At 40.8% G+C, this 12,335-nt stretch overlaps 1 protein-coding gene across 5 annotated transcripts in view; it reads right to left on the bottom strand.

The window, feature by feature from the left end:
- Positions 1–5,597: 5,597 nt before the first annotated feature.
- SCG3 (secretogranin III) overlaps positions 5,598–12,335 on the bottom strand; it is a 42,469-nt gene continuing 35,731 nt past the window's right edge. For 3 of the 5 annotated variants that reach the window (XM_039491324.1, XM_039491325.1, XM_039491326.1), the window contains one exon: positions 5,598–8,841. In XM_039491324.1, the coding sequence (XP_039347258.1) occupies positions 8,723–8,841 (119 nt within the window). In that variant the 3' untranslated portion in view covers positions 5,598–8,722. The remainder of the gene's footprint in view (positions 8,842–12,335) is intronic. The other 2 variants (XM_039491321.1, XM_039491322.1) reach the window with 2 other exon arrangements.

The following is a 12,335-nucleotide window of genomic DNA, read 5'->3' as shown; positions in this document are numbered from 1 at the left end:
CTCACCACTGTCTTGACTTTGTCTTTAAAGCATACATGCTTTTAAACTGCCTGAAATATGGAAATCACAATCTACTAACCTGTGAAAAGGGAATAGAGACCATGGGTAAAGATTGAACACTAGAGCTGTGTAACTTTCATTGCTACAGTCTGAGAGCAAACGTAGTGCTCATGCTGCTATTGGAGACGTCCTTTGGTTCTCGACACAGTTCTGTCAAAAAACTCTTTAACTCCTAAAAACATTTGTGCTATTTTAGTACTGGGCCTCTCCGTAGGCAAGACTGTTAACAATGTCATTGTGTTGCATGCACAAGTGAGGCCTAGGATATGAACAAACACGTTTTCACTTGTGACTAAACATTGGGATTCATATCTGCAAAGCAAAAACACCTAACATGCTCTACCCACTTGCGTTGTGAGAGTCAGTGTTCAAATTAAAGGGCTGTATGTTTCTACAGCATTGCATCTGAACTGTGTGTGGCCCATCAAGTCTTCTTTCTAGAAAAAGTTTCTTTGCAGAAATGGATGTGCTTGATGCAAAGATTCATGGGAACTAGAAAGCTGTCACTGCTCAACCTGTGGTTAAAGGAAATTAGGCTGTTATTTTAAATGAACAGCAAAAGTGGAAACAGCATCAGAATTGTTGTGCTCCAGGAAAGGTGATGATCCCATTGTTTTCCCCAGTAAAAGGATTTCAAATTGCCAGATGTATGACTCCCTAGGGACAGTGTTAAAATTGATACAAGCTCTTAGCCTAGATTTGGAGCTGCAGGCAACTGTTGAGAGTTTTATTAGGTTTCATGGCTTGAGAGGGTTTTTCTTTTGACTAATTATTTAAAAAATACTATAGAATGTATCACTGGATAGGCTTATTTAACATTGTATTGTCAACTCAAGCTCTTCATTGATCCACAATTCAATACTATAAAAAACCTGCTTTAAAAATGAATAGAAATGTATTGATGTAGATTCCCATTAGTATGGGCTGCATGCTTGAAACTTTGGCCTGAAGAGAGCCAGCCAGCTCTGAATGAATTGACATTAGCTGCAATCTCAGTTCTGAATTTTTTTAATTATTTATTTATTTTTACAGTGACTTCTGTAAATCTTATTTATGTTCTTGCTACAGTCATTTTTCTACCTGTTTAGAATTTCTGTTGCATTTAATCTTCACAAGAGACAAAGAATTGGTGTTTAGGTTGTTACTTTCAAGCACAGTAAATAACCCAATTTTTATATTTGTCTTCTAAATTTATATGTGAAGGGATAAGCAGTGAATCAGTTCTAAGGACAGGGAGGTCATGAAACAAGTCTCAGACATGACTGTACAAAATCCAATATTGCCAACCCAAAATGTTCAAAAATAGTTTAAAAATAATAAATTTGGGGTTATTTGCCTTCCAGTTTCAGCCTTTAGGGTACACTGAAGTCATTTTCATGACTTTCTCTGCAACCATGAAAAGAATTTACTCACATTCCTATTACCTCACGGGTAACTGTGAAACTATGAAAACTAACATAGGAGAGGAAGGAGATAAATTTTAGCCACAACATGCCATCATAGAACAACAAGAGCACAAACAGAATCTCGTGAAGCCTCAGAGAAGTTATCAATCTGAAATTTATGTCACTTGGAAAGTGTTGGCTCTTAAATTGAATTAGATTTAGTTGCTTCACCAAGCCTGGCAAAAGAATGGAAGTCTGAAATTTGTAACCAGAAAAAAAACTCCCCTTGCAGTGGGCTGTTTCTCCATTCACTCCCAAGAAGGTAGTAAAATACATCCAGTATCTCAGACATTTGTTCTGACACTTATCAAAAGGTGCATTTCAAAGTCTCAAGCTAGAGACCTGTGTAGCTGCCTTTCAAGGCTTTCTGTGGGTGACGTCCACCTTGATTGCATTGGCCTCGTTAGCACTCAAAGTAATTTTCCTTCTCTTGATATTCACCCCTTCTTATCAACTGTTGAGACTAGTACACTTCCATCTTAATTGAATTGGCCTCGTTAGCACTAACCCCCCAATTGGTAAGGCAACTCCCATCTTTTCATGTGCTGTAATATTTATACAGCTTACTGTGTTTTTTACTCCATGCATCTGATGAAGTGGGTTTTAGCCCATAAAAGCTTATACCCAAATAAATGTGTTAGTCTCTAAGGTGCCACAAGGACTCCTCGTTGTTGGAGCTGCTCAGTGTTTGGGGCGAGGAGGCTGTGCAGGGACCCAGGGTGCCCCGTGATCACCCCACCCCCCATTTCCCGCAAGACCCATTGTCAAGATGGGGATAGCTGCGCTAGAGCGCTGCTCTCATGGTGATGGAAGTGCTACTGGTGTAAACACTGACACCTGAGGAATTAAGTGAGTACCCAAACCAGAGCTTTACTTTCACCCATGCAAGTGTGGACATAGCCTTATTCGGGGAAATACGCAGGGAGAGGGAACCCAGGCTGGTGAGCAAGAGAGGCTCAGTGAAATCCCAGTACTGAGGTGGTATCCCAGAAGGGGGGTCCAACCCATCACATCCACAGCTAACAGCTAAGTACTGAGATGAACTCTTGGTCCCACTGAAGTTAATGGGAATTTTGCACTCCTGCATTGTGAAGGGAGGCCAGACTATGATTTCAGTTACGCCTGGCTAAATCCCGAGTAGTTACACTTAAATCATTGGGGTTACTACAGCTATTCCAGCTGTACAACTGAGATGAGAATCTGTTACTAGAACCTTAATTTCAGCCTGTCTTTCCCAAGAGCTCAGTTAGCTTGATCTTCCACTGTCCCCCGCCCCAGGTAGGTATTTACATCTGTGAGCGTGAGGGTGGTGGGGGGAACTCACTACCAGAGCAAAATTGTAGTACTTTAGTCTCACTTTTCACCAGTGGGAGTAGCTAAACAAAGGTGCAAGGTAATAGAGCGTCATGCCTCCTGTATTAACCAGGTATCCTGTAAACTGAAGGTGTTATCTGGGGCCTTGACTGCATCACCAGTGGTAGCAACAGTGGAAGCTATAGTGCAGATAGGGTTCAGGCCTGAGTATGCTACAACTGGTGGTGAAATGTGGCTGCAAAGTTTGCTGGTGAGGACACAGCCATGGGTACTCCCTTTGGGGCTGATCCTACAGTCCTTGTTTGTCAGAACTCCCATTTACTCTGAAACAAGTTTTGTATGGACTCTAGAAGCTGGCCTGTATGCTTAGCTGCATTGGGCATATATGTGCCAAGATTGCTCTGCCATACTGACACTTAAACACTCAGTTATAAATAGAGCTTTTCCTGGGAACAGCGTTGAAGTCTAAAGCTGTTCAAAAGATGGCTGCCTGTAGTAGGCTCTTACCTCTTCAGTGTCAGGTTTCAGTTTCTCCCTTGGAGCTGTGCCTCAATTTCCAGCCTGTTGCAGGGTCATTTGGGGGTATTCTGGGTGCTTTTGGTCCTCCAGCCAAAGCCAGAAGTCCATTCCTTCAGGGGTAGCCAAAGAGTCCAGAACAAAACAGTTCCTTCAGCCCTCCCCAGGCTAAGCAGTTTGTTGGTGCAGAAGTAACAGTCTCTTAGCCCTGCTAATGGGACTTCCATAGTCACTGAACACCCTGGCCTAGGCCTATGAAACAAGCCTCCATGCCAACAGCAGGCCTTAAGACCACACCATTGCTGTGTTCCCCTCCCCCCCCATTTTCTCAGCCTGCCTCTTGACAGGTTCTTTTCAACAGCCCCTCCTGAATAACTTCCCCTGCTCGCTCAGTGCACAGCCAAACCCCAGATCTGCTCTCTCCTTGTTTTTCCTTGACATTTGAAGGAAAACTGCTCCTTATAGTCTCTGGCACTCCTCCCAGCATGCCTTGCAGCAGCCTACAAGTCCCAGGGTCCCTCAGGGGACTAGCCATCCCAGAATTCCCTTGTTCCACAATGAACCAGGAGTAGGGTATGCTTGACCAGTAGGTGGCGTGAAAGGGTCAGAATGCACTCTGTTACAGGGCCCAAGGTTTGACCTGAACTTAGGGTTGGGGACCAGATCTTGAACTGGTGTAAATCTGTGGCACTCCATTGACTTCACTGGGGCTATGCCAAATGAATTAACCCCAGTTGAGGAGCTGCCGTCTGTGTATGTTACACAATTAGCCTGTTAATGTCTTAGATTTATTTAAATGGCAAACATTCTCTTTCTTTGGCCTGACCTTTTCGAACATGGATTGAAAAAAAATAAATAAAGCATTTGCCCTATTCAGATGATGTCTGTTGCTGGTTTTTCAGATTGCTGTATTTTATATTTCATACTTTAAAACATGAATATACGTCTGTGACCGAGTGTGTGCAGAGTTCATTTTAAAACTGCCTCACTGTGAATTCCTCAGTATACTGTTTGTACACATCCTTTTATTCCAGTGAAACAAAGGCTTCTGCCACACAGAGTGAAGGTTCCCATAAAATGAATTAAACGGGTGCTCTCCCATTAGAAGCACTGTCAATACTTTTCCTGTGCTTTTGAAATAAAGGCCTCCCGTGGAATTGTTCAGTGGTACCACATATTACTGTGGAGTTTCATCATTTTGAATACTCTGTGACTTGCACAGAAGGCAGCTGCTCCAGCACACACCCTGATAGCTAAATGGTAATAAAACTATACGTTAAATATGTTGAACCCCAGGAAACAGAAAATAAATGAAAGGACTTGGTGCTTACCAGCAATGTCTCTTTATTGCTACTGCAGGGGGAAGTTTCTGCATTTGGTGAGGGAAGGGTTCTTTACGATCCTGAAATGTTTTATGTGTTAGGACCTTGGCTGTCCTTGTATCAGTCAATATGAGTGACAGTTTCAAGGGGACTATTCTCTTTGTATAGTCCTTGCTGCTTCTCACTATGCCTCTATTGTTACTGCACATGCAATTAACTTTATTTGCTTGGGAAGATACTATTATGTCCTTGTATTTGTATCAATATGAAGGGAGAAAAATATTTGACATGTGAGAGTCCCAATGACATGAACCAAAGTGAGTAGCATAGGGATAGACAATACGAAGAACTTGTTTGGATCGGAGATGGATCAAGGAAGGTGCAGCCTAGTTTTGCAAAACCTCATCAGTTTTAAAACACCAACCTGAGCAGTGGTTCAGGATGTGAATGACCAAAGTTCTGGTGGGGGTGAAGAGCAGCGTGTATAAACACTTCTGGTTTTGTTGTACTTTTCTGATGAGCAAACCAGGCATTTGTGATTTCAGCTTTGCAAACCCTTTTTCAGTCAGGGTTTGTAAAATCAAAACCTCAGGGGGATTTGGACTGGGTTCCATTTGACTCAGATCACCAAAAACAGGGTGTGTCAGATAAAAGGTTTTGGGTTTGGGCCCATTCCTAGTGTGGGCAGAAGTGTGGATGTAGGGCTCACGCTATGAAGTCTGCCCACTGACTTTAGGGGGCGATAGACAGCCCATAATTCCAGCCAACATTATTCTTCAATCACTGGGGCCTACGGTATTCACATTGATACCCACGAGAAAGCTCCTATTGATTGAGTGGGGCAGGATTGGGCCCTTCAAGAGCCAGTCAGAGGGAACGATGTATTTAGTCCATTTCAAAAGAAAAAACAAACCACCCTCAACTGCTGTAGCTTGTAGCAAAGTGTTTAATAAAGTACAGTATCAGAAACAATATACTAATAGAAAAGCTCATACTGTGAATACTGGATATTTTGTACTTCTTACAATTGTCAGTGATAATTTAGATAGTGAAGGATTTTTTGATGCATCCAGCAGAGATACAAACAGAACAACATAGACAAATTTCTTTTGTGGTATTAGAACTAGAGATGTGCAAGGATGGAAAATATTTCCCGTAGTGGTAGTAGAGAAAATGCTGGCAGAACACGGTCTACTGATTTCCACCAAGTGCCCTGTAGCAAGTAACGTGCTGCAAGTGTTGCATTCATAAAAGGCTATTAACCTGCAGTACCACTTATAGCTCAGATCACTCTGACCTTCATTTAGCACAAGCCACAGCTGTTCTGCAGCATAGGATGATGCATCAGGCTGGCCCTGTCTTGTCATATTATGAAAGGTGACGTGACTGCCTGAACTTGACTTGATGTGCCACCAATCAAACCAGCAACTGAAACATTCGCATAACAAGTTGGACCAGCTGTCTGGGGGAGAAATGAATCCAGCAGAAACAATGGTTTAAAAATGCATATCTACTCACCAAAGTAGTGCTTATCAAAATGCTTATCTACTCAACTTTTTATGTTGACTTCAATGGGACTACATGGGCGAGTGAGTACTCAGCAGGAGTCTGGGCCACAGAATGAGATCTATCATTTAGAGCTGGTCAAACAATGGGATGTACGTTTTTGGAACAATTTTCTCAAAAATTTCATCCCTTTTTGGTCAAAATTAATAATTTTGCAAAAGTTCAAAAAGTTTCATTAAAATTGTGAATTATAATTTTGGACCAGGTCTGTTGTGATTGCCTGTAGACTAGTCACATGTTATTGGCTGTCCGCGCCTTTCTTATGATGTCACACCCCTGTGCAAGCTTCTGACAATACACAGCTAGGATCTCATCCTTGAAAAATCATTCAAAAATATTCTGGGACCCATGATGTTGACAGAAGAAGAAAGGTAAATCAAGGGAGAGAGCAACTGTAAGGAGGAAGAAGAAGAATCTGGATTAGTAAAATAAAAAGATTACAGTCTTGATGTGCTATTGCCTCCCAAATTGCCAAGAGTTACAGCCACTTTTAACCCACTTTCTCTTGTAACCCCCAAATTGGAAACGAGTCAATATTTCCAATTTGGTTTTCAAACAAGAAAGTGGGTGGTGGGCCACGAACTGCTAGCAAAGGGTAACTGATCTTTTGAGGGGCATGAGGAGGAAAAAGGAGTCTAAATAGTCTAGGGAACCTTAAAATGGGGAGCGGGCGAACAAAAGGAAAAAGTAAAAGAGAGAAGAAGGGCTAGGAATACCCCCCCACGTTCATTTGAAATAGCAGAGGAACCTTTTCCCCATAATTTTCTCTTATGCTGCCACTAGGTACTGTTTTTCATAGCAGAAGGGTACACGGCTCACATTACTCAATATTCTTTTTGATTTTTTTTTTAATTATAATTAGTGAGCAAAACTATAAAGCAATAACCCACACCAGGTGCATCTAAGCAGGGTATGGTGCGCTTCTTGGATGCTTGAAGGCACTGATCAATCCATGCACCAACAGCCTTCTAATGCACACATTATTATGGCTCATTGCTATAACATTGGATTGAAGTTTGCTACTAGTAACATTTGTAGGTGTTTGCACTATGCTGGCAATTGGCCAGAGTTCATTCTGGCCACCAGGCAAAATGTAGTTCAGATCTTTTTCCTTCTAATTCTCAAGAGTGCTGAGAAAATAAGGAAGTAGGTAGTCTCCCTATGTGACTCTAACACAGACCTTGGGGTGATCAAGGGCATGTCGTTCAGCCACAGCTCTCTACACAGCCAGACAAGTATTTACCTATAGTCTCCATGGCAGTCAAGTGAACATCCCGGATTTTAAAAATAATGTCATATGGGGTTAATCTCAGCCATCCAGGAGGAGGCCAATGAGTGCAGGAGACAGAATTTTCCCAGCAGCTAGACTAGAGAACTCACTTAATCCCACAAAAGCTAAGCCTGAGAACTGCCAGAACTAAATTCAAAGCTCATTGCTTTGCCTTTGCTTTTACATACAACAGAGAGAGAGTTTCCCCATAGTGCTAAAGGAAATAATATCACCCAGTACAGTTCAGAGGTCAATAAATGGACCAATGGCCTGATTTTCAGAAATGCTGCACTCCTGCCACTCCCATTAAAGTCCATCTCATCATTAAAGCCACATGTTCCTAAGCACATCTCTAATTGCAAGATCCCCTCAAAATGATTTCATTATCTTTACATTTTTTACTTAGCAATTCAAAGCTATTCACACTGTTATCAGGCTACTCACATCAAGAATTCAGCTATTTATACATGCACAGAGAACTGACAGTTCTCAAAGGATGCACTAAAGAACGGCTAAGGGTGTTAATGACAATGTCTCTACCATGGTTGGCAGTGGAGACTTCAGCTCTTTCCTGTACCACCTGTATGAAAGGCAGTTGCAGTGTCAGAGATACATTAGTTAGTTAATGGCACACATACTCAGTGAATGTGCAAACACAAACACTGACAGGAAAAACGCTGATACACCAATGATTTAAAAATAAGACATTCTAGACATAAAATAATATGGAGACTAATGACAATTTTATTACGGAAATTATTTTCAAATATTTATTTGTAGAACTAGTAACTGTCATTCATGTTCTAATAATGCCCTTTACAAATACATACAGTAGCATCTTTGAAAGCTAACGGAGTGAGAGCAGAAGGATGCAGTGTCAAAATAACTTTCTTTCAAAAACACATGGCTTTTCTACCGGAGCAAACAAATGCAGATAGTAGGTCAAAGAGAACGTTTTGTAGTTTACCCTGTTAAGTATAAATTTGATGTCATAATTCGGCCTTTGGGGTTGATATCTGTGTAGGAAAATACAGTATGCAGTCAGTGTACATAGCAATAGAGCTCTTCACTTTTGCCTAGAAAAGGTTCAGTACAATGCAAACAGAGCACTTTCTAATGATATCCTCAAAATAACAAATCTGAGGTCACTGAGCTAGGAGTGGGTGACGCTATACTATAGTTTCCTACATGTTGGGCAGTCAAGTGACTTCACCATCCTGCCTGTGTTTTTACAGGCTGCCGTATATGCGCTTGATCACATCCGCCTCTTCTTTGTCCAGGATGCCCTTGTCCACATAAGCATCAGCTTGCTGATCAACGAAATCCCTCAGCTTTGAAAGATCATAATCTGCAAAACAGGAATTCATGAACACCACGAGCTTTCCCCGCTTTGCTGTTTCAACTATGAAACGATGTAATTGTAAACATTATCCACCAAGTCCATTCTCCGTCACCTGGGAAAGAATGGAACTCACTACAAATGAATCTTGGCATAGTAATAAAAAACACCCTGGTGCAAAGTCCTCTTATATGTGAGACGCAATAAGTATTATTCATCTATCTTTCTTGCTCTGTAATAGTTTTTTTAAACATAGATCATCCTTCAGTCCAGTGGTTCAATGTGCTGGAAGTCTGTGCATGCAGTTATTGTTGTTAAGGCCCTATTATGTTCCCAGTTATCATGGACTTCACAGAAAACACTAAACTGACCGTTTCCCATAAAAAAAAAAACAAAGTTTGCGTTCTTCAACTCTCTGACAGCTTTTTGCTTATGCCAAACTACCCTTCCTGAGAACAGATGTAAGACATTCAAGAAATCAAATCACTGGGACTAAGTGGAAAGGATATAATTATTCAGCTTTGGCAGGCTACAAGAATAATTTCCAGATTTGAAAAATATTGCAGTGAGTTGTCTGTATGTGCCAGTCCACATTACAAGGCCTGAAAGACGCTTTTCATGTTCTGCTGCACTGCTAAATGATAAACGCGGGAACCTAAACCAAAGAATTTGCATCTATACAGCATAACGCAGGCTGAACACCACTGAACAAAACCTTGCTATGATTGAAAATGTGACTTTTTTCCATGGAAGAAGTGTAGCTTTAGGCACCAATTCTGCAAAGAAATCTGAAAAACTTTTCCTGAGCAGCCAGTGGGCAATCTTATCTCTGACATCAGATATAATACACTAATGCACACACAGAGGCAAGATTCAATGGAAGAATCAATGGCTGGCAGTCCGGAGAATACCAGTGTTCTAAAGATTTATGTTAATTTAAATGAATGAATATCTTTCCTAGAAATGTATTCCTCTTTAATTTTTACAGTATGAATTATTTAGTCCATGAACAGAGCCATCAGAATTCTCATAGAAAATTTATTGTGACTTGTTCAAATGTGTATTATCATATAAATATGGATTTAAGGACTTCTTCCTCTAACTGTCACTATTTGCACAATAGACCCTAACTCCTTTCTCTGCCTTCTAATGGATGAATGAGTAAAGAGGGACGATGTGCAGGGACACTTTCAAAAGCAGATGAATTTATGCAATTCAGTTTTTGCAATGCAAAGACTTAATTACTGGGGCAGTGGTAACAGTGCAATGATAACAGTGCCAAGAGCAGGGGGCTGGGAGTCAGGACTCCTGGGATGAAATCTTGGTCCCACTGAATCCGATGGGAGTTTTGCCACTGATTTTAATGTGGCCAGGATTTCACTCCTGGTTTGTGTTCCATGGTCTGTTACTGACCACAGGTAAATCACTTAATCCAGCCTTCCCTCAGTGTACCCATTTGCATAATAGCTATAATAACACTTTCCCTACCTAATAGTGGAGCTATGAGGTTTCAGTAATGTTTGTAAAGTGCTGTGAGATTCTCAGATGAAAGGGAAGTGAGAAATATTTATTGTAATAGTCTTATTTATTTATTATTAACCATTTCTATTTGCCTCAAACCTTCCCCTTTTGAACATGATACTGCAGGTATGGCTATCAGTAACACTTTACCTCTGACCAACCTGACATGGAACATTTCTTGTGGACCTAAATTAGAAGGACTGAACACTTTATAATCTTGGCTTGTGTTAAAGTGTCAATACTAAAAGGCTGTAGTTCCTGGGAATTTCTGTGAGAGCTGTGGATAAGGCAGGCTATCCAGGTAAGGATTCTGAAGGCACTAGTTTAAGACATCTGCTCAAATGACAGGGCCAAATGCAGCCTTGCTGTGAAAGTGACATGACCGGTGGAGTTTCACTGGGGCTGAATGTGGTCCATAGATGTGAGACAGCAGAATAGGCCAGAGATGGGACATGCTTTCTTCTTAATGTGGAACAGATACTATAGTTAACTGCATACACATAAAAGGAGCTGGTGCCCTGTTAGCACAAATTTCACATTTAGATTAGGTTTCAATACTAATCCCATAATTTCTTGCTCTGGAGACAAGCTAGATTATCATAAAACATTTAGCAAAGTTGAGAATGAGCAGGCTAATTTGCAGAAAGTGAAAGGTAACACAAGACAGGCCTGCATTTAAGAATATATATATGCCAGGTCCTTGCAAAACATGGAAGATATTAAACACACAGTCTATGAACCCAATCGTACACTGAGAACTCTTACTGATCCCAGTAGAAGCAATGCATGTGTAAAAGCTGCAGGATTGGGCTTTTAAGAGCGCACTTCTTCTTCGGCTGAGACACTCTGCAGTGCTGTCAAGCTGTTCTTGGTGCAAGACTGCATGGGATAGGCAAAGATGGCTTTGAGTCTTTATGATCCCATGAGCTGAGGGCCTCCCAGAGACCAATCTAGTTCTCAGCATAAGATAGAGCAGCCCTGAGGCTGCTCTAAGTAATGCCTAGCTGAACGTAGCCTCAATAGCATTAATTCTAAGGGTCAGCAGGACTTATGGATGCCCCAGCCATGCTCCCTTTTCCCTGGACATGCATGCACCTTTATGCTGGGGGCAGGATGGAAAAGCCCTGTATGAGCCTTCATAATGGCTCTATGCCAACTGAGGATTCCTATAGTCAAAGGAAATGCCTGGGGACCAGATCTGCTGGTTTTACAGCTGCTTTACATGACCAGAACATGGCAAAATAGCCAGAGCAGGGTAAAGGCTCTGGTTTTTAATATGCAGATAACTCATTAGCATTAATGTAAGTCTTAGATGCCTCCATGATGAAAATATACCGAATTCTTCAGTCTTTACTCAAGCAAAATTCCCATTGATTTAATTTCCAAACCCCCCAGATTCACTCTTGTTTTACATTAATATTTGCAACTACAGAATCAATTACATGGAAATTTGATGGTTTAATTAAATGCTAATTGAAATTGCAACAGTGAAGATTTTATCCAATTTTGGCTAATTTGCATATGTAAAATGGCAACATTATTGTATTTTCCTCTCGAACTCAGCATATGTCATCTATGTGATATGCCTATTAACTGCAATATTACAATACTTCTTTACACCTTATTGGAATATGTAAACAAAAAATAATCATCTTTTACCCACATCTGAAACATTACACTGAACTCTGAAATGGCCATACAACATTATACTGAGGCTAATTTGCATATACAAATAAAGTCAGTTGGTGGTATTTCCTAAAAATAATCGTTGAAATCTTTCTACTCTATGAATGGTGAGAGTGAGTGTTATGAAACTTGTTGGCTCTCTCATTACCTAAGTATTTTGTGAACAATTCAAAATATGCTGATTTGCATATACTAATTAGGTAACTCACAGCTATGTTTCTGAGGACTAAAAATTAATATAGAGTTAATCAGAAAGAGGGCAACCTTAAGGGCTGGGAGCTGTGCAATTTACACCA

The sequence above is a fragment of the Mauremys reevesii genome, linkage group 10, assembly GCF_016161935.1.
Source record: "Mauremys reevesii isolate NIE-2019 linkage group 10, ASM1616193v1, whole genome shotgun sequence".
In the NCBI taxonomy this organism is placed as follows: Eukaryota; Metazoa; Chordata; order Testudines; family Geoemydidae; genus Mauremys; species Mauremys reevesii.
The sequence above is the reverse complement of the archived record's forward strand: the minus strand, read 5'-3'. Positions and strand labels throughout refer to the sequence as shown.